This window comes from Palaemon carinicauda, chromosome 1, assembly GCF_036898095.1.
Source record: "Palaemon carinicauda isolate YSFRI2023 chromosome 1, ASM3689809v2, whole genome shotgun sequence".
NCBI lineage: Eukaryota > Metazoa > Arthropoda > Malacostraca > Decapoda > Palaemonidae > Palaemon > Palaemon carinicauda.
Genome location: NC_090725.1, coordinates 162,199,224 through 162,225,889, shown reverse-complemented (window position 1 = coordinate 162,225,889; position 26,666 = coordinate 162,199,224). Strand labels below are relative to the sequence as shown.

Below are 26,666 nucleotides of genomic sequence, written 5' to 3'. Positions count from 1 at the left end.
TAATTATAATTATAATTATAATTATAATTATAATTATAATTATAATTATAATTATCATCATTATTAGCTAAGCTACAGCACCAGTTTGAAAAGCAGAATGTTATAAGCCCAAAGGCTCTACCAGAGAAAAATAGCCCAGTGAGGAAAGGAAACAAGGAAATACATAAACTATATGTAAAGTAATAAACAATCAAAATAAAATATTATAAAAGCAGTAAAAACATTCAAACAGATCTTTCATATATAACCTATAAAAAGAGACTTATGTAAGCATGTTCAACATAAAAACGTTTACTGCAAGTTTGAACTTATGAAGTTCTACCGATTCGACTACTTGATTAGTATGATCATTCCACAACTTGGTTACAGTTGGAATAAAGCCTCTAGAATATTGTGTAGTATTGAGTCTCATGAAAGAGAAGGCCTGACTATTAGAATTAACTGCATACCTAGTATTGCGAACAGGATGGTACTGTGTGAGAAGATCTGAATGTAAAGGAAGGTCAGAATTATGAAAAATCTTATGCAACATGCATAATGAACTAATTGAAAGACGGTCCCAGAGATTAATAGATAGATCAAGAATAAGAGATTTAATAGACCGCAAGTTTTTGTCTAACAAATTATGATGAGAATCAGCAGCTGGGGACCAGACAGGAGAACAATATTCGGAACAAGGTACAATGAAAGAATTAAAACACTTCTTCAGAATCGAATGATCACCGAAAATCTTAAAAGACGTTATCAATAAGCCAGATTTTTGTGCAATTGAAGAATACATAGACCTAATGTTTTTGTCAAAAGTAAACTTGCTGTCGAGAATCACAGTGCGAGGCACCAGATAGGTCATAACTGAGAGGGGAGGTGAATGGATACCAAATCTTCTATGCTATGTATGTTAATCAATAATGTTTTTGATGTATGATGGGTCACAAGAAAGGGCGCGTGGAAGGGAACGTTAGCGGTGGCTTGCTAGTCATTTCGTAGGAATACGAGCGTTGCAGAGTACATATCTGTTGCTATGTGTAGCTTAGCTGAGGGCTTGTAAGTCTGGCGGCATGGAGTAAGTTTTCCCACAACATGACATAAACACTGGAGATTATCCGAGGAGGTTGCAGATGGAAAAATTCGGTAGGGACGACCAACGGGTTGCCATACACTATATCAACTGCTGAGACACCCATGGCATATTTAGGAGTACTTATAAAAATTAGAGATGAAATTAATGATAAAATTAGCAGATTCCAGTGTGGTAGATCAACAGCAGATCACCATATCACACTGAATGTTGTTATAGAGTATCAAGAGTCCTGTCGCATATGTGGAAGAAATTAATATAGAAGGAAATGTAAAACAGGATTTTTTTCGTTCAAAATTCTGTTCAATTTCCACGGACAAAGTTAATTTTATAAGTAAAAAGACAATAACCCTGATTGGAAACATTAGAATAGAAGCCTTATTTAAGTAGATGACATAATATTTCCAAGAAACAATAAATAAAAAGTAGAACGAGTTATAAGCAACTGCCACAGTTTGGAAGAGCTAAAAAATAACTTTTAGTACCAATCCACAGACGTCACCAAGTTAGCAATAAGACACAAAACAGAAGTTAAAAAGGTTAAAAGAGGGGTTAGAAAAGGAAGTATAGAAACAGGCAAGGAATATAAATACTTGGGAGAATAGTACTCATAAAAGGGAAACTATAGTCTTAGCATAAGTAAAAGGAAAGCAAAAATAGTATACATGGTACAAGAACTCAGGAAGTATGGAGACAGTAACAGGGTAGGGGATTTGGTATTGCTTGTGAGAATAAAGATCTATGAGACAGTAGTAGTACCTATACTGTTTGCAAACATTGAGACATATTTTGTAATAAAAGAAAAAAAGAAAAAAAAATGAAAGAGTTAAAAGGATATATCGTACAAAATTATGAAAGGGATGTTTGAACAGGTTGCTAACATACCTTATTTGGGGTTAATAGCAGAAACAGGAATATGGCCACTTGAAAATAAAAAAGGTGACGCTGTTTCATAACATCAGATGATAAATGGCTACTAGTAGGGAAGACCAAATGATGGAATGCCTGGGAAAAATTATTATAGAAAGATGCAAAGAATAGGATATTGAAATTGAAGAATTAAGAAAGTATAAAAAGCAAGAACTCAATAAATAAATAAAAAGTAAGGTAGCAATTGAAACTAAAAGAAAAATAGAAGGAACAAAAATAGAAATGACCAAATCAAGGTTTGTAAATAGTAATGGAAGAAGAGATTACATAGGAGAAGTTAACATTAAGGAAGCAGTAATAATTATGAAAACAAAATTGAACGTGACAGAATTAAAATAAAATTATAGCAACAGGAATGAAAATGATAGGCTTTGTGTGTTGTGTAGTGAAACAAAAGAGACGACTGAGCATATGTTTAACTGTACTTAATAGCACAGTATTAAGGAATTTACAAACACCAACTAGAGATGTTGCCCGATATATTAGACAGGTCCTGGAAGTTAGAAACAAAAGTAAGCAAGCTGTGCTGTCTGTGTAGGAGGTAACTTGTGACGATAAATTTTCTGCAGATTGCAGAGCTTTGCATTTACTATGCTTCTAGCAGGTGTGGCCACAGTCCATCGTGCTATTGGGATGGGCAACGAGGAACCTGGAACCATCCAAAGATTGAGCCACATTTTCTACTAAAACAGAAGAAGAAGAAGAAGAAAAGAATATAAAATTAACACCAAAATCATAAGTGCAATTGCAAATATTTATCAAGGAGATACTACGGGCATTGACTTAGGAGAAGGTATAGAACAAGAAATGGAGGTTACAAGTGGAATTAAACAAGGTTGCACAGGATCAACTTCACTTTTTAAACTGATTACGTATATTGTCATGAAGAAAATAGAAGAGGAAGGAAACGGTTTCAGAAATCAATTAATAAAGATAGAATCATTATTTTTTGCAGATGATGCCTTAATAATTGCACAGGATATACATAATGCAAAGCGTAACATTCAGATATTAGTAGAAACTAGTAAAAAATGTGGGTTGGAAATTAATAAAGAAAAGAGTAATATGATTTACAATATGAAAGAAAAGCCAGATAACATAGAGGGAATCAAAGTAGTAGAAAGTTTGACATACTTAGGAATAAAGCTAGACAATAGTAGGAATATATTTAAAACTCAGAAAAGGGTAATGATAGAAAAGGCACAAAAATGAGCTAATCTAACATATTCAGTTATAGAGAAAAGTTGCAATAAAGTGATGATAGGAAAAACGTTCTGGAAAAGTATTTCTTTACCATCTATTTTGTATGGAACAAATGTTATAAATCTAACAGAAACTGAAATAGAGAAACTACAAAGAATAGAGAATGGGGTATACAGGAAGATTTTAGGTGCCACTAAAAGCACAGCTAATACTGCTCTAAGAGGGGAGATAGGTGCATCTTCTATGAAAGCAAGGGTGATGGATGGGAAGCTGCAGTACTTAAATGGTACCCTGAATGGAAAGAAGGAAATACTGAAAATAATTATCCAGGATATTCAAGAAAAATAAGGAAGATGGTGGAAACAACCTGCAAAGTATTTGGAAGAATTAAGTTTAGGCATAAGACAAATAAGAAGAATGAACAAGGCAGAAATAAAGACGGAAACCAGAAAGTGGGATACTGAAAAGGGGAAAGAAGAAATAGAAAGTAAAGTGAGCTTAGAAATATATAGAACGTGGAAGAAAGAAATTACAGAAGAGTTAATTTATGACAATACATTTGCTTCAGTGATATTTTTTTAGAGCAAGAAATAATACGTTAAAACTAAATATTGTAAATAGACACAATGGAGGGAATGTAAACTGTAATTTTTGTGAAAATGAGGAGGAAGATTTGATACATTTTTTGTTATTTTGCCAGGAATATAGAAAAGAAAGGAATGAGGTAATTGAGCTACAACAACCATACGACGAAGACCCAAAGAAAATAGTAGGATTATTTTTATTTAGTGAAACAAATATAGAAAAGAAAAAAGAAGTATTAAACATAATGTGGAAGAAAGGGCAAAACAGTACAAGAAGATAAGCGTTAGAGGCGCCGTTGTAAAGGCTATGCCTCACCCCAGAATCTGAACCTGAAGAAGAAGAAGAAGAAGAAGAAGAATCCTCACGAGGAGACTTGTCTTGGACTTCTTGGATGACAACAAATGTTGGTCATCCAGCTTAGTGGGCACCAATTTCTTACATCACGTACATTTGGTTTGGAACCAATTGTTGTTTCTGTCAGGAAACTACATAAATGAGATGTCCTGGTCGCTGGTGAAAAGAGGACTAGAACTTTTTAACGATGATGAATTGACTAGTAAGTATGTTAACCTTTCATGCTGGCTATTAACCCTATTACGAGTTTTGCGATTTTATCATGAAACATATTTATTACGAACTAAATTACCCAATAGTTATTTATCAAAGGAATGGCTTTGCAATGGAGATTAATGACCAATAATGAAATCTTACTGAAATGTAAGGAATATTTTAAAAAAAATATAGAAAAATGGGTAATTGTTTACAGCACCACGCTCTCCATTTACTGCAAAATAATGCAATCCTGCAGTTCTCATATTCTTGCACAGTAATTAGGTGGTTATTTAAATTCTGGGAAAGCAATAATTAGCAAGATATGTTGAGGAAGGGGGAAGGGTAAATTTGTATTGTATATGTTTTCTTATAGTAAATAACGTGATTTAACCGAAATTGACGATCATTTCAACCGCAAACAAACAGATCAACCAATTTGGCTAACTTTGTTGCCGAATTGGTTGCTGTTATTACGGATGAAATGAAGGTGAAAACCGGTTAAATCACGTTTTTTCATACAGGAAAACATATATTTTCTGTTAAAATGGTTAATTATAATCACTGTTGTCATATATGTTGTGTTAAAATATTTATAAATATAAGCACTTGTTCAACGGTGTCACTTCCCTTACGAATGTACTGCGAACGATAACATTAGCAACGTTACCAATGATACACAGTGTTACCAACGTTGACGTATGGTACACAGAGTTACCAACGGCATGATGACATTACTAGCGATAGCAATGCTAGATATATCCATACGTATTTTAAATAATTTTTCCATATAAGTTTTATTCAATGTATAAAAAGTACAAAAAGGGCACAGAACCTAACAAACCCACCTAACCTAACCTAGTAGTATGACAGGTCACAAACCTCAGGTATTTACTGTGAACGGTAAAATTCTCCATATTACGAATGATACACAGAGTTACCAACAGTATGGTGACATTACTAGCGATAGTAATGTTAGATTTTGAAATATTTAACTTAGCCGGTGAATATATAGCTGCAACTCTGTTGCTCGACAGACAAACTCTACGGAAAAAACTCGCCAGCGATCGCTACACAGGTTGCGGGTGTGCCCAACAGCGCCATCTGTCGACCAGATACCCAGCTCTTATGTAAACAAAGACTCAATTTTCTCTCTGTCGACAAGACGTACTTTACTCGCTGTTGCTAAACTGGAGTTGTTCCGTAACCCAATACAAACCATTGCTATTTCCATGGGGTATTTTGGCGGAGCTGAAATGACGAGCCATTAAATTTTAACGAGGGTTAACTACCCCCTCGCTAGTTAGCGGGGGGTAGGGAAGGGGTAGCTAGCTACCCCTTCCCCCCTCACACACTGTGAATAGCTCAATTCACTTTTGGCTCGGACAGTGATCGGACGTCTCCGTTCCTGTCCTCGCTTGGCCAGCCATTATTGTTGTTTTGTCTTTACTTAACTACTGTACTTACATTTCTTGTACTCATATATATATATATATGTAACATATTTTATGTTTATGTATATATCTGAGTATGGAAATCAGTAAGTTTCCTTTTCAGTGTTCACGCTTGTGTGTGTGTGTGTACGATATCTCCGTGTGGCCGCCGGCAGTCAGGCCTCTAAGTAGTAGTTCATGGTTCACGATCTCCTGGAGTTCGTTCACCTTTACTACATTTACTATATTATTACATAACTCCTCTATGTGGGTGGAGTTTCAACGCTGTGCTTTACAATTATTTTTTTATTACTTGTTATAAATCTAATTGTTTTTGTTTTGTTAACTTCAGTTTGTAGAACGTTTCCCTTCGGGTTGTTCGTTCTTACTTTTAGTGAACTTTCTTTGAATTGCATAGCGTAACTGTTTTAATTCTGTTTTGTTACAGCTTTCGCCAGCGCCCTACCCACCCCACCTTCCCATGAGTATAGGTGAGGTGGAGGGCTCTTGCCCGTTATGTAATTCTTGGGTTTTTTCCCTCGGGTTCCTCTTCGGAGTCTTCCCGGGGGAATGAATGTTAACTAATTACTGTTCATTTTTTTCACAGTTAATGATTTGCTGTTCGTTTGCCTATGGGTTTACGAAACAGAGCTGTCTTGTGGGTTGGATCTTCGTCAGGGGCGTGTGTCTCCTCCTGGAAGTCCTCCCGTGATATCGACAGCTCCTCAGTTCATCTTAGAACTCTCAGGAGGCTCGCCTCCTTGGATGGGGACACTTCCCTTCCGAGGGAGGTTCCTTTCCCAGGTTTTGAGTTGTTTCTCTTTCGGGGGAAACTTCTCTTACCTTAATTTATAATTGATATTGTGCAACTATGCTCTTGGGGCTGAGCGGTTGCATCTGCGGCTACGTTCAAGGGGCTGAGCAGCTGCAGGAGTGTTTCTTCCCCGTGGGGGAAGCTCTCCACAGAGATCCCTCTTCGGAGGCCTCTTGTTGCTGTTGTTGCTGAAGGCTCAGTCTCCTTCGGGGGGCAGTTGAGTCCTCCGGTCTCTCCTGCGAGTGTTTCTTCCCCCTGAGGAAAGTTCACCACAGAGACTCCTCTTCGGAGGCCTACTGCTGCTGTTGTTGCGGAAGGCTCGGTCTCCTTCGGGGGGCAGTGGAGTCCTACGGTCTCTCCTGCAAGTGTTTCTTCCTCGTGAGGGAAGTTCACCACAGAGACTCCTCTTCAGAGGACGGATGACCCGTCTTCCTACCCAGAGGGCGCCTTCGCTTCGCCCTCTGCGCGAGAGAGGTCTTCCTTCTCCCTACAAGGGAGTTAGGAGGCGCCTCTTTGGATCTTCGTCTCCTCCCCTGTGGAGGATCCGTCTCGTCTGGAGAGGATCGTCACTGCAACTTCCTGCGGATCGTTCGCGATCCCCTACACCTACCAGACCTCCCTTCGCCGTTCCTGGCTGCGGACGTGCTTTGGGCGCCTACGCAGGGTTCCCCTGCGCGCCACCTGCTCGCTTGCGTGCAATGGAGCTCTAGCTCTCCTGCTCGCCAATGCCCGCCAGCGCTCACCTGGGCGCTCTCATCTTCCAGACAAGTTACAGCGCTCTCCAACGCTCCAGCGATCTCCTGCTCGCCAGCGCTCTCCAACGCGCCAGTGATCTCCTGCTCGCCACCGCTCCCCTGCTCGCCAGCGCTCACATGGGCGCTCTCCTGCTCTCCAGCGCTCACCTGGGCTCTCTCCTGCTCTCCAGCGCTCACCTGGGCTCTCTCCTGCTCTCCAGCGCTCACCTGGGCTCTCTCCTGCTCGGCAGCGCTCACCTGGGCGCTCTCCTGCTCGCCAGCGCTCATCTGGGCGCTCTCCTGCTCGCCAGCGCTCACCTGAGCGCTCTCCTGCTCGCCAGCGCTCACCTGGGCGCTCTCCTGCTCGCCAGCGCTCACCTGGGCGCGCTCCTGCTCGCCAGCGCTCACCTGGGAGCTCTCACCTTCCAGAGAAGTTGCAGCGCTCTCCAACGCGCCAGCGCTCTCCAACGCGCCAGCGCTCTCTAACGCGCCAGCGATCTCCTGCTCGCCAGCGCTCTCCAACGCGCCAGCGATCTCCTGCTCGCCGGCGCTCTCCTGGGTGCTCTCATCTTCTTGAGAAGTTGCAGCGCTCTCCAACGCCCCAGTAATCTCCTGCTCGCCAGCTCTCTCCTGGGCGCTCTCATCCTCCAGAGAAGTTGCAGCGCCTTCCTGATGCGCGCACTGCGCACCATCATTCTCCTGCGCTCAAGCACTCGCCCGCGCGCAAGCACTCATTTGTGCTTGTGCCTGATGCGCGCCCTGTGCGCCCACGCTCGCCTGGTCCTGATGAACGCAAGGGTTCTCCTTTGCCTCGCTCGCGCTCTCCTGATCGCCCATTGATGCCTGCGCGCCCTTCTATTGCTGAGCGCCTTCTTAGTTTGGCGCAACCGCGCCCACGATCTTCTGCAGCTCGCCCTTCACGTCCGCATGCCTTGGTTCCTGCAGACCCTAAGAAGGGGCGCTCGCTAACGCGCTCTTCTGGCCGACGTTCTCCTGCGCTTCTGGACTTAGTCAAGAGTCTGAGCGCCCGCGCTCCTGCGTGCCTACGCGCATTCACACATGCGCGCACACGTTCTTTCTTGAGTCCGTGCTCCTACGCGCCCACGCTCCCCAAGAAGGGATGGGGGAAGGGAAACTTAGCTGCCAGTCCACCAAGAGGAGAGCACAGCGAGTCAGAACATGCGTTCTGGCAGGTCCTTGGATTGATGAGGAGCTCAACAAAATCAAGGACCCGGAGACAGCCCCTCGCAAGGGGAAAGACACCGTTCTTGACGAGGTCTTTGGTGTCCAGAAGCCCCCCAAGACTAGTGCGGCTTTGCCCTGGTCTAAAGGGGTGAAAGGCGCCAGAGACAAGGTCAAAGCTCAACTCTCCGGTCTGGCCTCCTCAGGACGTTCTTCTGCCGGGTTCAAACTCCTCCCACCTCCTCTAGTCCAACAGAGGAAGTATTTCGAGATCGACGGGGAGTCTTGCATGTCTCCCCCACTCCATCATTCCATGGAAGAACTAGCAAAGGGAACTTCTTTCGAGAAGCTCTCTACCCGGCAGGTGACGTTTGCAGCGTCAGAGACCCAAAACCTGGGAAAAGTCGTAAAGAGTGCCATGCAGGCAACTTCGTGGCTTGATCTCTGGCTTGGGTCTCTGGGCATCCTATTGCGATCCGAGGATCTGTCCAAGGAGAGCAATAGGAAAGCTTTGGAGATCTTCCTCCTCTCGGGCTCTCGCTCTATTGAGTTTCTAGCCCACCAGGTCACTAACCTGTGGGCCAACATGATCCTCAAAAGACGCGATTCAGTGTCCGAGAGGTGCCATCTGAAGATCCCCACTGCAGACGTCAGCAGGCTCAGACACTCCTCTAATTTTGAAGGGGAGTTACTGGAGCCTCGTGACATTGAGCAGACGGCTGAGAGGTGGAGGAGATCGAACCAGGACTCTCTCCTCCAAAGGGCCCTGACATCTCGGCCCTATAACCTCCAGCCCCTCAACAACAACGTCAACAGCAGCCTCGCAAGACACCTAAGCAGGCTTCGGCAGCTAAGACAAGCGTGTCTAAGCCGCAGTCCTTTCAGCCGAAAGACAAGACGTGGCAAGTCCTCTAAGGGTAGAACTCCTAGAGGAAGCGGCAAAGGTCGCAAACACTGGGAGTGGCAGTCCCCCCGCGTGTCCACCTGTGGGGGGATGCCTAAAAAGTTGCGTGCAGAGGTGGCAGCAACTCGGGGCCGACCCTTGGACGGTCTCTGTGATCAGTCAAGGGTATCGCCTCCCGTTCACAACATCTCTACCTCCCCTGACAGCGAATCCAGTGTCGTTGAACTCCTATGCCTTGGTATCGCCAAAGGGGTTGGCCCTCCCGGCAGAAGTCGAGACCATGCTCAAGAAGGATGCTCTCCAGGAGGTCGACGACGGCTCCCCCAGGCTTCTTCAGTCGACTCTTTCTTGTAAAGAAGGCGTTCTGGAGGCTGGAGACCGGTCATCGACCTCTCAGCACTAAACAAGTTTGTCGTACAAACTCGTTTCAGTATGGAGACAGCGGACACGGTCAGACTTGCAGTGAGACCACAAGACTTTATGTGCACTCTGGATCTGAAGGACGCGTACTTCCAGATCCCCATCCATCCGTCTTCCAGGAAGTACTTAAGATTCAGCCTAGACGGTAAGGCCTACCAGTTCAAAGTGCTGTGTTTCGGTCTCTCCATGGCACCCCAGGTGTTCACTCTGATCTCGTCGTGGGCTCACAGGAACGGCATCCGTCTCCCTCGTTATCTGGACGACTGGCTAATCCTGGCAGACTCGGAGTCGACCCTTCTGCGACACCGAGACAGGCTTCTGGAAGTTTGCCAAGATCTAGGGATCTTGGTAAATCTCGAGAAGTCCTCTCTGCGCCCTACAAAGAAACTGATATACCTAGGCATGAAACTAGACACGATTCTCCACAAAGCCTTTCCATCAGACGGAAGGATAGCAAGGCTGAGGAAGGTAGCAGAACCTTTCCTCAGACGAGAAGAGCTTCCAGCCCAACTGCGGTTACGTCTCTTAGGCCATCTATCATCTTTGGTTCGTCTTGTTCCAAACGGCCTCCTCAGGATGAGATCCCTTCAGTGGCGGCTGAAGTCACGATGGAATCTGGGAAACGATTCCTCGGACTTCTTAGTTCCCATAGGACCTTCGGAACGGGCGGATCTTCGATGGTGGCTGGACGACGAGAACCTACGGAAGGGAGCAGATCTTCTCGTCCTCCCCCCAGATTTGACTCTGTTTACGGACGCGTCAAATCAAGGGTGGGGGGCCCACATTCTGAACCAAAGAGCCTCAGTCGTTTGGTCAGAATCGGAAAGGTGCCTCCACATCAACCTGCTAGAATTGAAGGCCGTTTTTCTGGCTCTTCAACAGGTCCAACAAACCCTGGCGGGCCACTCCGTGGTGGTGATGAGCGACAACACCACAGTAGTGGCTTATATCAACAAGCAGGGAGGTACCTTCTCGCAGCAGCTATCCCATCTTGCAGTAGAGATTCTGAGATGGTCTGAAACCCGCTTGATCTCACTGTCAGCTAGTTTCATTCCTGGCAAGAGGAATGTCCTCGCTGACAGCCTCAGCAGGGCGACGCAGATAGTGAGTACCGAGTGGTCTTTGGATCCTCAGATAGCCAACAAAGTCCTGACTTTGTGGGGTTCCCCGACTGTAGACCTGTTTGCGACAGCCTTGATTTTCAGGCTGCCCCTTTACTGCTCTCCAGTCCCGGACCCCAAGGCTCTCTGGCAGGATGCATTTCAACACAGGTGGGACAATATGGACGTTTAGGCCTTCCCACCTTTTTGTCTGATGAGAAGGTTGCTCAACAAGGCCAACCTATCGGTCAACCTCTCCATGACTCTCATAGCTCCGCTATGGCATCATGCGGAATGGTTCCCGGACCTTCTGCAACTCCTAACGGAACCCCCAAGAGAACTCGCTCCACGTCACGAGCTACTCAGACAACCACATTGCAACATCTTCCACAAGGCCGTAGCTTCGCTTCGGCTTCACGCCTGGAGACTATCCAGCGACTCCTCACGGAGAGAGGATTTTCTCAACAGGTTGCGGACAGGATGTCTCGACACCTGCGAGAATCCTCTGCTAGCGTCTACCAGGCGAAGTGGGAAGTCTTTTGTGGTTGGTGTCCTGGAAGGGGTATCTCTCCGCTCGATGCCACTATTCCAACAATAGCGGAGTTCCTTGTATATCTTCGGGAGGAAATGCGCCTTTCGGTCTCGGCGGTGAAAGGCTATCGCTCAGCCTTAAGCTTAGCCCTCAGACTGAAAGGAGTGGATATTTCCTCTTCGTTGGAACTTTCTCTACTCATACGCAACTACGAGCTTACTTGCCCCAGTCGGAAGTCAGACCCCCTCCTTGGAATGTGGTTCAAGTGCTCAGGGCTCTGAAAAGAGCTCCCTTTGAACCATTACGCCAGGCGTCTGATCGCCTCCTAACGTGGAAGACGGTGTTCCTACTCACGTTGGCCTCGGCCAAACGAGTAAGTGAACTTCATGGTCTCTCCTACGACGTTGCCCATTCAAGGGGATGGGGGGAGGTAACGTTCAAGTTCGTCCCTGAGTTCATTGCTAAGACTCAAACCCTGGGGTGTTGGATCCAAGAATCCACTCCTTCAAGGTAACGAGTCTACGTTCTGTAACAAGTGACCCAGACCATCTGTTACTGTGCCCAGTCAGGAGTCTGAGGCGCTACCTCAAAAGGACAGCTGCAGCCCGTCCTCATGTGCAAGCTTTGTTTGTGAGCATAGGGAGGACAAAGAGGAGGGTCACCAAGAACTCCATCTCTTCATGGATTCGCAAGGTGATAAGCAGCACCTTGAATCCCGACTCTCCTCCGTCATGTTGTCCCAGAGCTCACGACGTCAGGGGTGATGCTACTTCCCTGGCCTTCAAGAGAAACTTCTCTGTGCCGCAGGTTTTACAAGCCGGGGTCTGGAAACGTCAGACGACGTTCACAGCCCACTACCTGCAGGACGTGACCCACAGGAACCTCGATACGTTTTCTATCGGTCCTGTGGTGGCTGCACAACAGCTGGTCTAACCTCAGGCTCCTTATTGGACAAGTAGCAGAAGGTTGAGGGCATTGTTACCCGGTTTTAGTCTGCGTGAATGAAAGAGTATGTCTGGCCCATACTTCTTTCTTCATTCTCCCCTCTCTTGGGGATAGCAGCATCCAGGTCTTTGCACAGCTGATCTCAACCTCTGCAGGTAAACCATGCTTCCTTGTGCTCCTAGTATTAGCCTTAATACTGTCGCGTCCCCCATACCCTGACGAGGTGGTATTGGGAACGTCCTAGCCTAGAGTTCCACAATAAAGAACTCCAGGTCAACTGCCTAGGACGAGTCACGTTATTCTCCTTCACACACATCCTAGTAGGCCGCACGATGGTCAAACATGACAGCGTGCGAGGGTTAGGGACTCCCGTTCCTTGAGTTCTACAACTCGGAATTGGAGTCCCCGGGTAAAGCCGAAGCCAGAAGGCTGGGGACTTTCCGCCCTTCCTAAGGGTAAGTCACCCCATGGAAATAGCAATGGTTTGTATTGGGTTACGGAACAAATGACAAATTTCGTAGATAATTTGTATTTTTCCTACCATACAAACCTTTGCTATTTACGCAAATGTTACCCGCCAGCCCTGACCCCCAAGTCAAGTCCTACCTTTAAGTGAATTGAGCTATTCACAGTGTGTGAGGGGGGAAGGGGTAGCTAGCTACCCCTTCCCTACCCCCCGCTAACTAGCGAGGGGGTAGTTAACCCTCGTTAAAATTTAATGGCTCGTCATTTCAGCTCCGCCAAAATACCCCATGGAAATAGCAAAGGTTTGTATGGTAGGAAAAATACAAATTATCTACGAAATTTGTCATTTTTTCACATCATATTGGTGAAGTACTATATTCTGGTTTTGAGCTTTCGCAATGCAGGTGTTTTATCTTCATCTTAAATCTTGAACTCGTTTTGGATAGATTTAATTATGGTGACAAAGAGAGTATGGACTTTCTTTCACTTTTAAATGGCCGACCCTTCCCTTAGACGGAAGTGTGTTTAGGCTTTTAGTAATTATCTTATCACGTTATGAATTATTTATAGATTTTCCTCTATATATTTTATATCTCTCCGCCTTTATTAGGCCTCTTCGATTAACTTTCCATTTATTATAAACATATAAAAATAAATTTTAATGTTTTGTTTATATGCTACCTTTCCTGAGAGTAGGCGGTCCTAACTTGGAAACCGAAGTTAATCAACGTTGAGCCCTTTATATCGTATTTAGCCTTTAAAGAATTTAAAACTTTTTAAATTTAATGTTTTATGAAAGAATTTCTTTGATAGTCTTCGTACTGTTTTCAAAGATGAACTAACGTTTAGTTTCTTTATGCTACGCAGTTGTTGACGTTCAGGACGTTCAACATGCGCTCTATCGTTACGATAGAGAGAGAGTGTATCACGGTTTCACTTTGCAGTAAGAGTAAATCGTTTCTGACGTTTTGTTCATTCTTTCTTAGCTTAAATGTTTTAAATTCTATTTTAAAGGAACTTTTTATTTGAAAAACCTTTCAGTTTTTTCCTTTAGTCAAATAACATGTTTTTTTGACGAAATATAATTGGGCTCTTCTCTTAGGTGCGAAATCAAGAGAGAAAGAGAGAGAGAGATAGAGACGGAGGGAGAGAGAGGAGAGAAAACGTTCCGTTCAAGCGGGTAACGTTGTTCTCGAGTTACTCTCGTCCCTAGTCTCTGTACGGGGAGGAAGGATAAAACGTTTTTAGTTTTTTTTTATTCTCGTCCCCAGGCTATGTGCGGTGAGAGATTGAAAACGTAGTTTATATGAACTAGTGTTTAGTCTCTTTCCCAGCCACTGAATTTTTTATCTTAAAATATGTTTTCTGTTTTTTGCTGGTATTAATGAGCTTGCATTATACGACTGATTTCACAATTACTACCTTTTAATGAAGGGTAGAATTGCGTGTTTCAGGTAGAAATCAGTAAAAGTTTCGATTTCAGTGAAATAAGTGCAAAACAGAAAATCGAAGTGATAAAGTGATATGCGCAAAGTGTTACAGTGTTGCGTCCGAGGGTTCGTCTGTTCGTGCCTGTCGTTCACCTAGTCCGGGACCTCTTGCAAGCTCCCAAGCCCAGGGGAGAAGTAATGTCGAACGACTTATGGGTTCGAGAGGCCTTGATCAACGAACAGACGTTTCCCTCTATGGTATCGGGTGTATCTTACCAAGATCTCCCCTACCATAAGACGAGAGAGACGTTTTTTCTCCTCGTCATCCGAAGGCTTTTCGCATAAGAAACCTGTCACAAGGTTTCGAAGCCCTTAAGCGAAAGTCAGTCCTTTCAGGACAGGTCCAGCGTCCTGGTTACAGCCATTAGGACAGCTCTGACCCTATGCAGTCATCGGATAACTGCTCGCCGCCTAACAAAAGCGTAACACAGACTCCGAGTGTCTTTTTTGTTGGCAAAGTGTTGCGGTCACAGACGTTACCCTCGTCTCTTACCACAACCATTTCCGTTGATCCTTAATGGGTTGTATGGCAAGACATGCAGAATATGCTTGCCTCCCTTATGGAAGACTATTCTGCCGATTAGTCCGTTGAGTCTAGCCGTTTATCTCATCGATATCCTTGCTTTCAGCCAACCTAACGTTCCTTTGTGCGGTCTCGTGTGGATTTTCAGCCGCATTTGGACGTTAGGCCACTTGCTGATGCTCCTATTGACGTTCAAGACGTTCGCTAACAATCGGAGTTGACTTGTTTTGACGCTGTGCGTCAACCTCCGCATTCTAGAGTTGTTTTGACTGCTCAGTCTAGGCAGTCAAAGCAGTCTCGAGTGGACGCTGTGCGTCCTCACGCACCTGTTGTGGTTGACAGTTCAGTTGTTGACAGTTCACAGACTGTCAAGCAGTTACATGACGTTGCGTTCTGGTCCGCTACTAATGCACCAGTGAGTGTGGACTCTGCTTGTAAAGCATTGCCACCACGGTAGGTCTCTCCCTTGCTTGAGACTCAGCTTTTATCGGACAAGGTTCCTGTAGATGAGGAAGTTGCTGTTCCCCCTCCTACTGATATTCCCTTGAGGACTCTGTCAGATGGAGAGGAGCCTAAAGCTGCTTAGCCCCCTATGGACTTTAATTAAATCATGATGATTTTTTTTTAAGGATCTTTGTCCGGATCTTTTTGTAACTGCTGCTCCTCGTTCGCCTAAACGTCAGAGCTTACACTAGGCCTAGCTACTTCGAAGCCGTTGTTTTTAAGCTAGTGCTCTCTCGCTCTCCTAGAGAGCTTTACGTTGGCTAGGCGACTGGTTTATCACCAGGAGGAGTTTGGGGGATACAGCCCTTGCTTTCCCTTCTTTTAAACTGGCTTATAGAGCGAGAGTCTGATATGACACGAGAGAAGTTCTCGGCTTGGGAGTTCATGCCTCTGCCCAGATAGACTTCTCAGATCTCGTAGACTCTCCCTGGCGCCTGGCCAGGAGACGCTCCAAGTTTTTTACAGGTCAACTTCACAGCTGTTTTCGAGCCTTTTAAGTTTTGCTGTACAATTATGTCATGCATAAACAAGGCTTTCAGGGATGGAAAGCGGTACCGCCTCAGTCGCTAACCCCGTCTGTTGCCGCACCTGCTCCCGTAGACCCTAAATGGGCTTTGCTGCAAGACATGCAGTCCAAGCTTGCGTCCTTGATAGAGGACTTTAATGCGGAGAAGGTTGCTGCCGAACCTTCTGGCCAACAACCTTCCAACCGGTCGGTTGTGCGCCCTGTTGACGCTGAGGTAACCTTCTCGCGTCTACCAGTTGAGGTGGTTCCTCCACCGATGCGACCCAGTGTGGGTTGCCAGCCGCACGTTGACGTTAAGCGACGCTCGGAGGTGGTTGTTGACGTTCAGGACGTTCAACAACCAGCAGAGGTGACTTGTTTTGACGCAGTGCGTCAACCTCAGCAACCCAGTAGGGTGTTGACTGCACAACCCAGACGGTCTAGACAGTCTCGGGTTGACGCTGTGCTTCCTCGCGCACCCATGGTTGTTGACAGTTCACAGACTGTGCAGCAGTTCCATGATGTTGCGTCCGGCTCCGTCACGCATGCACCAGTGCGACCGGACTCAGCGAGCCAGACGTTGCCCACTCCGTTGCCGTTTCCTCATCAGTTTTCGGATGAGGAACCCTCTGATGAGGACGTTGCTGAACAACAAGACGATCAGCCCCCAGAATAGATCAAGCCCTGCTATCCATTCAGAAGATGCTGAAGAAGGAACGCTGCTCAGTCAGGCTGTGGATGAGTCTGGTAGGGACGCTGTCATCCGTGGAACAATTTGTGTCACTAGGAAGACTACACCTCCGTCCTCTTCAATACCATCTAGCTTTTCACTGGAAAAAGGACAAGACGCTAGAAGCGGTCTCGATCCCGGTTTCCGAAAAGATAAAGTCTTGTCTGACTTGGTGGAAGGACAATATCAACCTAAGAGAGGGTCTTCCCCTGGCTGTTCAGACTCCCAACCACGTTCTCTTCTCGGACGTGGGCTGGGGCGCGACACTAGACGGTCGGGAATGCTCAGGACTGTGGAACTCGAGTCAGAGGAGCATGCATATCAACTGCAAGGAGCTGTTGGCAGTGCATCTGGCCTTGAAAAGCTTCAAGTCTCTCCTTCGAGGCAATGTGGTGGAAGTTAACTCGGACAACACCACGGCCTTGGCGTACATCTCCAAACAAGGAGGTACCCACTCACTGACGTTGTACGAGATCGCAAGGGACCTGCTCATCTGGTCAAAAGGTCAAGACATCTCCCTAGTAACGAGGTTCATCCAAGGCGACTTGAACGTCATAGCAGATTGTCTCAGTCGGAAAGGGCAAGTAATTCCAACCGAATGGACCCTCCACAAGGATGTGTGCAAGAGACTTTGGGCCACTTGGGGTAAACCATCCATAGATCTCTTTGCAACCTCGCTGACCAAGAGGCTTCCAATCTATCGCTCTCCAGTCCCGGACCCAGCAGTAATACATATAGATGCTTTCCTCCTAGATTGGTCACATCTGGATCTCTACGCATTCCCACCGTTCAAGATTGTCAACAAGGTACTGCAGAAGTTCGCCTCTCACGAAGGGACAAGGTTGACGTTAGTTGCTTCCCTCTGGCCCGCGAGAGAATGGTTCACCGAGATACTTCGATGGTTAGTAGACGTTCCCAGAAGTCTTCCTCTAAGGGTAGACCTTCTACGTCAGCCACACGTAAAGAAGGTACTCCAAAGCCTCCACGCTCTTCGTCTGACTGCCTTCAGACTATCGAAAGACTCTCGAGAGCTAGAGGCTTTTCGAAGGAAGCAGCCAGTGCGATTGCTAGAGCAAGGAGAGCGTCTTCCATTAGAGTATACCAATCGAAGTGGGAAGTCTTCCGAGACTGGTGCAAGTCAGTTTCTGTATCCTCGACCAGTACCTCTGTAGCTCAAATAGCTGATTTTCTCTTATACCTGAGAAAAGGACGATCCCTTTCAGCTCCCACTATCAAGGGCTACAGAAGCATGTTGGCATCGGTCTTCCGGCATAGAGGCTTAGATCTTTCCAAACATAAAGATCTGCAAGACCTCCTTAAGTCTTTTGAGACCACCAAGGAGCGTCGTTTGGCTACCCCTGGATGGAATTTAGACGTGGTACTAAGATTCCTCATGTCAGACAGGTTGGAGCCGTTACAATCAGCCTCCTTTAAAGATCTCACTCTTAAGACTCTTTTCCAGGTATGCTTAGCCTCGGCTAAAAGAGTCAGTGAGATTCATGCCTTCAGCAAGAACATCGGATTTTCGTCGGAAAAAGCCACTTGTTCGCTGCAACTTGGTTTTCTAGCCAAAAATGAGCTGCCTTCTCGGCCTTGGCCTAAATCTTTCGATATTCCCAGCTTATCGGAGATCGTAGGCAATGAACTAGAAAGAGTCTTATGCCCTGTTAGAGCTCTTAAGTTCTATTTAAAGCGTACTAAACCTTTACGAGGCCAATCTGAAGCTTTATGGTGTTCAGTTAAGAAACCATCCTTGCCTATGTCAAAGAATGCTTGGTCAGACTTTATCAGATTGTTAATACGAGAAGCTCATTCACATCTGAGTGAGGAAGACCGAACTTTGCTTAAGGTGAAGACGCACGAAGTTAGAGCTGTAACAACTTCCGTGGCCTTTAAGCAAAATATATCTCTGCAAAGTATAATGGACGCAACCTATTGGAGAAGCAAGTCAGTGTTCGCGTCATTTTACTTGAAAGATGTCCAGTCTCTTTACGAGAATTGCTACACACTGGGACCATTCGTAGCAGCGAGTGCAGTAGTGGGTGAGGGCTCAACCACTACAATTCCCTAATTCCTTATCCTTTTAATCTGTCTCTTGAAAGGTTGTTTTTTTATGGGTTGTCCGGAAGGCTAAGAAGCCTTTCGCATCCTGGTTGATTTGGCGGGTGGTCAACATATATTACTGGTCTCTACCCACCATCCTGGGTGTGAATCAGCTATATATTCACCGGCTAAGTTAAATATTTAAAAATGATATTTTAATTATAAAATAAATTTTTGAATATACTTACCCGGTGAATATATAAATTAAATGACCCTCCCTTCCTCCCCAATAGAGACGCAGTGGGACGAGGAGAAAATTGAGTCTTTGTTTACATAAGAGCTGGGTATCTGGTCGACAGATGGCGCTGTTGGACACACCAGCAACCTGTGTAGCGATCGCTGGCGAGTTTTTTCCGTAGAGTTTGTCTGTCGAGCAACAGAGTTGCAGCTATATATTCACCGGGTAAGTATATTCAAAAATTTATTTTATAATTAAAATATCATATTTCGGTTTCATTGTAGTTTATTCCATGGCAATGTAACCTAGGATTCCAACTACTTTTTCTTATAGGAAAAATTACGCTCCCTTCGAAAATAACACTCGTTCCCGTCGCAAATTAATAGTTTCAGAAATATATATACATCTATATCCTCCGATAATGGGGGACCCCCAGTGGGAACTCGGGTTTTTGGGTGGGGAAAACATACTGGGGAACCGATATATAACCGTAAATCAGTCCTTTTCTTCTCTATACATTTCCTTCTTGTATTTATTATAACCGTAGGAAAATACAAAACAGTATAACTGGATATATTTGGGAGGAGCCGTTTCAAAGGTTATTTCTTGTAGTAATAGAGTAACCATTGCTGCCAACGCCTGATGTAGTTTAAATGTTAGCATTCCATACCTGATGTAGATCAAATGTTAGCATGCCTTGCTAACATTAGCACCCATTTGTACGTTCGTCCGTTCACACCAGTTTCCGACCTGCGCATATATAACCCCCCCTGCGCAGGAGTTTCTCTCCCAAATTACTCTTTTTATTACCGTATTATTTTCTCATTTTATATTCCCATTCAATATTATTTATCATACATTCCATTTTACCTTCCTATATTGGGTTCATTTGTTTGGTTATTTCCTTTCCCATTTGTACGTACGTTCGTTTCATCAGTTTCCGACCTGCGCATATATCCCCCCCCTGCGCAGGAGTTTCCTCTCCCCAATTACTCTTTTTATTACTGTGTTATTTTCTCATTTTTTATTCCCATTCAATATTATTTATCATTCATTCCATTTTACCTTCCTATATTGGGTTTATTTGTTTGGTTATTTCTTTCTCTCCCTGGTTGCACATAAATACTTACTCTGGACTAGTTTTTTTATCCAGTTAATTCTCGGTATGATCATCTCATTTTATATTCCCATTCAATATTATTTACCGTTCATTCCATGTTACCTTCCTATATTGTTTTTATTTATTTTTGTTGGTTATTTCTTTTTCTCTCCTCTGTGTCTTATAAATCCTTTCTCTGGTCTAGTTTCCGTATTTAGTTCATTCATGTTTACCCGCTAGAGTTCTTTGTTTTTCCTTTAACCAATCACCACCTTAGGCCTATGCAGATATCTCCCTACCCCCCACTTCCTTTATCCCTATTAGCGGTTTTTCATAGCCTTTGTTCCAATGCCTTTCCCGTTGTAACCTTTGAGCTGGTGAGGTGTTCATTACAAGTGCGGTTTCTTTTTTCGTATATTGCGGTGGAGCAAGTTATAGAGTCGTTCTGTTTTATCTTATAGGCAAGTCATTCACGTGTTTTATTGCTATTCTGAATCCATCATTCGTAAAACTAAGAAGAAACGCCGTTGTGGTTATACCTTTGCTGCCTATAAAGGTACTTTTTTAAATATTAAACTTAGCCGGTGAATATATAATAGCTGACGTCTCCGACGGCTCGACAGATTCCAAAAACTCGCGAGCGATCGCCATGAAGGTTGCGGGTGTGCCCACCAGCGCCGACTATCGGCCAGATACCGCATATACATGTAAACAGCCTCAGTTCTTCTCTGTCGGTTTCATCGACAAGTCGATTCCACTCGCTTTATGACCTCGAGTTTTCTACTGAATTGGTGAAGTACTTGGTTTTGGTTTTATTGCTTTCGCCGTGTTGGATTATTCAATACTATCCTCAAAAGAAATGCTTTTGAAAGGAGAGTAAAAGTGTTTTGCCCTTGCTTTTTTATCTCTGGTTTTTTCCATAGAGTAAAGATGGCCGACCCTTCCCTCAGTGTCCGGAAGTGTGTTTTAGGCTTTTAGTAATTATTTTATCACGTTATAAATTATTGTTGATAATTATAGATTTTCCTCTATATATTTTATATCTCACCCGCCTTTATTAGGCCTCTTCGATTAGCTTTCCATTTATACTAAACATCAAGATAAATTTTATGTTTTGTTTATATGCGGCCTTTACCTATTCCTCCCCTAGTCCGAGATGTAGGCGGTCCTAACTTGGACACCGAAGTTAAACAACGTTGAGCCCATTCAACTTTTATTTTCGTTAAGTTTAAATCATTTGCTCTGTAAGAGTTATGAAATGAATATTTTTTAGAAAATATTTTAAGATAGATATTCTTTGAATAGTCTTCGTGCTGTTTTTTCAAAGATGAACTAACGTTTGGGTTATTTATGCTACGCAGTTTGCGCTCTATTGTTACGATAGAGAAAGAGAGAATCACGGTTTCACTTTGCAGAAAGAGTAAATCGATTTTGACGTTTTGTTCATTCTTCTTTCAAACTGAAGTGTTTTAAATACTAATTTAAAGGAACTTTTCAATTTCTTAGTCCTTTCAGTTTTTTCCTTTGGTCAAATAACCTGTTTATTGACGAAGGGTGAGTGGGCAATTCTCTTGTGTGTGACAAGAGAGAGAGAGAAAGAGAGAACGATCCGATCTTTATTCTCGTCCCAAGTCTCTGTACAAGGAGTTTGGGAGCGAGTAACGTTGTTCTCGATTCAGTTTTTTACTCTCGTCCCAAGTCTCTGTACGAGGAGAAAGGAGAAAACGTTTTTAGTTTTTATTCTCGTCCCAAGGCACTGTACGGTGAGAGATTGAAAACGTAGTCTTTAGTGAACGAGAGTTTAGTCTCCTCCCCAGTCACTGATCCTTTTTAACTTTATATATTTCCGTTTTATTCGATATATATGTATATGTTTTTTTGATTTTTGCATGTGTGTTTCATTTTGTACTAATGTGCTTACATTATACGACTCATTTCGCAATTATAACCTTTTGATGTAAGGGAGAATTGCGTGCTTCAGGTAGATATCAGTTTTATTCATGCCTAATGTGAAATTATTGAAAAATACGATATCAGTGAAGTGAGTGCTAGAAAACATGTGCTGTGTTGCGGAAGGTTCGTTTGTTCGTGCTTGTCACTTGCCTAGTCCGTGACCTCTTTCAGGCTCCCATGCACCAGGGAGAAGGAATGTCGTAGGACCTAAGGGAGTGAGGAGTGTAAACCAACGAATAGACGTTCCCTCAAAGGTATCAGACGTTGCTCGGCAAGCACGTCCTTGCCATAAGACAGGAGAGACGAAGTTTCTCCTCGTCATCCGAAGACTTCGCAAAAGAAACCTTGGCGCAAGGTTTCTAGACCCTTTAAGCGAAAGTCAGTCCCTTCAGGACAGGTCCAGCGTCGTGGCTGTAGCCATGGGGACAGCTCTGACCCTTTGGAGTCGTCGGAAGACGGTTCGCCTATTAAACGCAAGCGTAACACGGGGTCCGAGGGTCGCGGTAAAGGCAATGTTTTGCCAACACAGACGTTACCGTTGTCTCGGCCCATTCCGACTCCCGTTGATCCTAAATGGGTTGTCCTGCAGGGCATGCAGACTAAGCTTGCCTCCCTTATGGAGAAGTATGACGTTGAGCAGGTTCACGAGGAACCTTCGCTTTCGAGTCGCCGTTACGCTAAACGAGACTCTGGCCGTCAACCGCCCAAACGAGCATTTACTCGTCCTTTTGACGTTATGAAACGTGATGTCGGTAGTTTGTCACGTCAGTCACGTGACTTGGATCCTCACTCGCTGCAGTCCCGTGTTGACTTTCAGCCGCTGCCGCAGCCTCGTGTTGACGTTCAGCCGCTGCCGCAGTCTCGTGTTGACGTTCAGGACGTTCGCCAACCAGCTCAGTTGCCTTGTTTTGACGTTGAGCGTCAAGCACCGCAGTCAAGGGTTGTTTTGACTGCTCAGTCTAGGCAGTCAAGGCAGTCTCGACTTGACGTCGAGCGTCCATCAACTCCTGTTGTTGTTGCTGGTCAGTCCTTTCAGCAGCGACATGACGTCGCTTCCTTGACTGCTACTGCTGCTCCTTTGCGTGTGGACTTTGCCTGTCAAGCATTGCCACCGCGGCAGGTCTCTCCTTTTCATGAGACTCGGCAATTGTCGGACGAGGTTCCTTCAGATGAGGAAGTTGCTGATCCCCCTCCTACTGATATTCCCTTGGGGACTTTGTCAGACGGAGAGGAGCCTAAAGCTGCTCAGCCCTCTATGGACTTTAAAAAAATCATGCTGATTTTTAAGGATCTTTGTCCGGACCATTTTGTAACTGCTGCTCCTCGTTCGCCTTCGTCAGAGTTTACACTAGGCCTAGCTACTTCGAAGCCGTTGTTTTCTAAGCTAGTGCTCTCTCGCTCTTCTAAGAGAGCTTTACGTTTGCTAGGCGACTGGTTGATCACCAGGAGGAGTTTGAGGGAGACAGCCTTTGCTTTCCCTCCTTTTAAACTGGCTTATAGAGCGAGCGTCTGGTATGACACGGGAGAAGTTCTCGGCTTGGGAGTTCCTGCCTCTGCCCAGGGAGACTTCTCAAGCCTCATAGACTCTCCCCGGCGCCTGGCCATGAGACGCTCCAAGATTTTATGGTCGGCTTCAGAGCTAGACCATCTCCTGTTAGGAGTTTTTCGAGCGTTTGAAGTTTTGCTGTACAATTATGTCATGCATGAACAAGGCTATCAGGGATGGCTCCAATGATCTGACAGCCACGTTCTCTGCAGGAACAAGACTATCAGGGATGGCTCCAATGATCTGGCAGCCACGTTCACTGCAGGAGTACTTAAGATGTAAGTGCGCTCAATGTGTTCATTGTCAAGACAAACTTCATGATGAAGACTACCAAATCTGTCTTGGCGGCATTAAGGGAAGGCGACTGGATGGTCTCTCTCGACCTTCAGGATGCATACTTCCACATCCCGATTCATCCAAACTTTCAACTACATCTGAGGTTTGTGGACGGGAAAGTAATGTACCAATGTCGAGCACTGTACTCCGACCTCATTCCTGCTCCTCTTGTTTTTACAAGGCCCTTGCAAAATGTAGCAAGCTTTCTACATTTTTTGAGGATTCAGAGCCTCCCTTTATTTTGACGACTGGCTAATCAGGGCGTCGTCATTATATCGCTGTCTGGAGAGCCTCTAATGGACATTAGACCTAACCAAGGAGCTAGGTCTCATAGTGAACGTAGAGAAGTCGTAACTTACAGTACCCCATCCCAGACTATTCTTTATTTGGGAATGGAGATACAGTGTCTGATTTTTCGGGCCTTTTCGTCTCCCGCAAGAATGGAACAAGCTCTGTTAAAAGTCCTTCACTTGCAAGAGAAAAACAGTTGCTCTGTAAGAGTTTGAACTAGCCTCGTGGGAACTCTTTCATTGCTGGAGTAGTTTATCTCTCTGGGGAGACTCAACCTATGCCCTTTCCAATTTCACCTAAACCATTGGAACAAGGAGAAGGGCTTAGAGAGTATCTCTTTCCCAATCTCCAACTCAGTCTAGACATGTCTGACTTGGTGGGACAGCAACATCAGACTTCGAGAAGGTCTTTCTCTTGCGATCAAGAACCCAAACCATGTGTTGTTTTCAGATGCATCGGATTTGGGTTAGGGAGCTCCACTGGACAGTCTGGAATACTCGGGTCTCTGATCCACGGATCAGAAGGAACTCCATTTAAGGCATGTAACATCTCTCCTTTGGCGAGATTTGTGCAAGGAAAATGAATGTCTTGGCGGACGGCCTCAGCAGAAGAGGACAAGTCATCTCCATGGAGTGGACGTTGCATAAGACTGTGTGCGAGAAGCTATGGATGACATGGGGTCAACCCACCATAGATCTTTTTGCGACTCTCTCTGACAAAGAGGCTCTCGACTTGCTGCTTTCCAGTTCCAGATCCAGAGGCAGCCCACATAGACGCTTTCCTGCTGGACTGGTCTCACCTGGACGTTTATGCCTTTCCACCTTTCAAGATCCGAGACAAGGTGCTGCAGAAGTTCACCTCTCACGAAGGGACCAGGTTGACATTGGTTGCTCCACTCTGGCCCGCGAGAGAGTGGTTCACAGAGGTACTTCAATGACTGGTAGACGTTCCAAGGAGTCTACCTTTAAGGATGGATCTCTTACGGCAGCCCCACGTAAGGGATCTTTATCAAAGCCTCCCCGCGCTTCGTCTGACTGCCTTCAGACTATCGAAAGACTCTCAAGAGCTCGAGGTTTTTCGAAGGAGGCAGCCAGAGCGATTGCGAGAGCTAGGAGAGCTTCTACCATCAAGGTATACCAGTCGAAGTGGGAAGTCTTTAGAGACTGGTGCAAGTCATCATCCATTTCCTCTTCCAGTACCTCTGTAGCCCAAATTGCAGACTTTCTCCTACATCTGAGAAATGTTCGCTCCCTCTCAGCGCCCACTATTAAGGGCTACAGGAGCATGTTGGCTTCTGTGTTCAGACATAGAGGCTTAGATCTGTCCAATAATAAAGATCTCCAAGATCTCCTTAAGTCCTTCGAGACCTCTAAGGAGCGTCGTATGGCAACTCCTGGATGGAACTTAGACGTGGTCCTAAGGTTCCTAATGTCCGACAGGTTTGAGCCATTACATTCAGCCTCCCTGAAGGATCTCGCCCTCAAGACGCTTTTCTTAGTGTGCTTGGCTTCGGCTAAAAGGGTCAGTGAGATCCATGCCTTCAGTAGGAACATCGGCTTTTCTACAGATAAAGCCACATGTTCGCTTCAGCTTGGTTTCTTGGCCAAAAATGAACTGCCTTCTCGTCCTTGGCCTAAGTCGTTTGATATACCTTGCCTGTCAGAGATCGTAGGCAACGAGCTTGAAAGAGTACTGTGTCCAGTCAGAGCTCTTAAGTTTTATTTAGCTCGTCCAGACTCTTTATGAGGACTGCTACACACTGGGTCCATTCGTTGCAGCGAGTGCAGTAGTGGGTGAGGGTTCTACCACTACATTCCCTTAATTCCAATATCCTTTTAATCTTCTCTTGAAATGTTTTTAATCTTGTTTTGGGTTGTACGGAAGGCTAAGAAGCCTTTCGCATCCTTTTTGATTTGGCGGGTGGGCAAATGTCATTTCTTGAGAGCGCCCAGATTAAGGGTTTTGATGAGGTCCTGTTGTATGGGTTGTCGCCCTGGATACAACAGCTCCTGGGAGTCTTTCAGCATCCTGAGAGGATGGCTGGGCTTCGTGAGGAAAGCGGACTTACAAGGCAGAGTAATCGTCAGAGTCAGCTTCCTTACCAGGTACCTATATTTATTTGGGTTTTGTTATGATATAACTGTCAAAAACTCTAAGCATATACGCCTATATTGTATTAATACTGGTCTCTACCTACCACCATGGGTGTGAATCAGCTATTATATATTCACCGGCTAAGTTTAATATTTAAAAATGATATTTTGATTATAAAATAAATTTTTGAATATACTTACCCGGTGAATATATAAATTATAGGCCCTCCCTTCCTCCCCGATAGAAACCCAGCGGAATGAGAAGAACTGAGGCTGTTTACATGTATATGCGGTATCTGGCCGATAGTCGGCGCTGGTGGGCACACCCGCAACCTTCATGGCGATCGCTCGCGAGTTTTTGGAATCTGTCGAGCCGTCGGAGACGTCAGCTATTATATATTCACCGGGTAAGTATATTCAAAAATTTATTTTATAATCAAA

At 45.0% G+C, this 26,666-nt stretch overlaps 1 protein-coding gene across 4 annotated transcripts in view; it reads left to right on the top strand.

Moving 5' to 3' along the window:
- The first annotated feature begins 4,136 nt into the window (after positions 1 to 4,136).
- LOC137652797 (nicotinamide riboside kinase 1-like) overlaps positions 4,137 to 26,666 on the top strand; it is a 166,547-nt gene continuing 144,017 nt past the window's right edge. Inside the window, exon 1 of one of the 4 annotated variants that reach the window (XM_068386211.1) lies at positions 4,137 to 4,352. Coding sequence is in view for 2 of the 4 variants with exons in the window: in XM_068386221.1 (XP_068242322.1) it covers positions 4,295 to 4,352 (58 nt within the window). In the remaining 2 variants the exon portion in view is untranslated. The remainder of the gene's footprint in view (positions 4,353 to 26,666) is intronic. The other 3 variants (XM_068386206.1, XM_068386221.1, XM_068386216.1) reach the window with 3 other exon arrangements.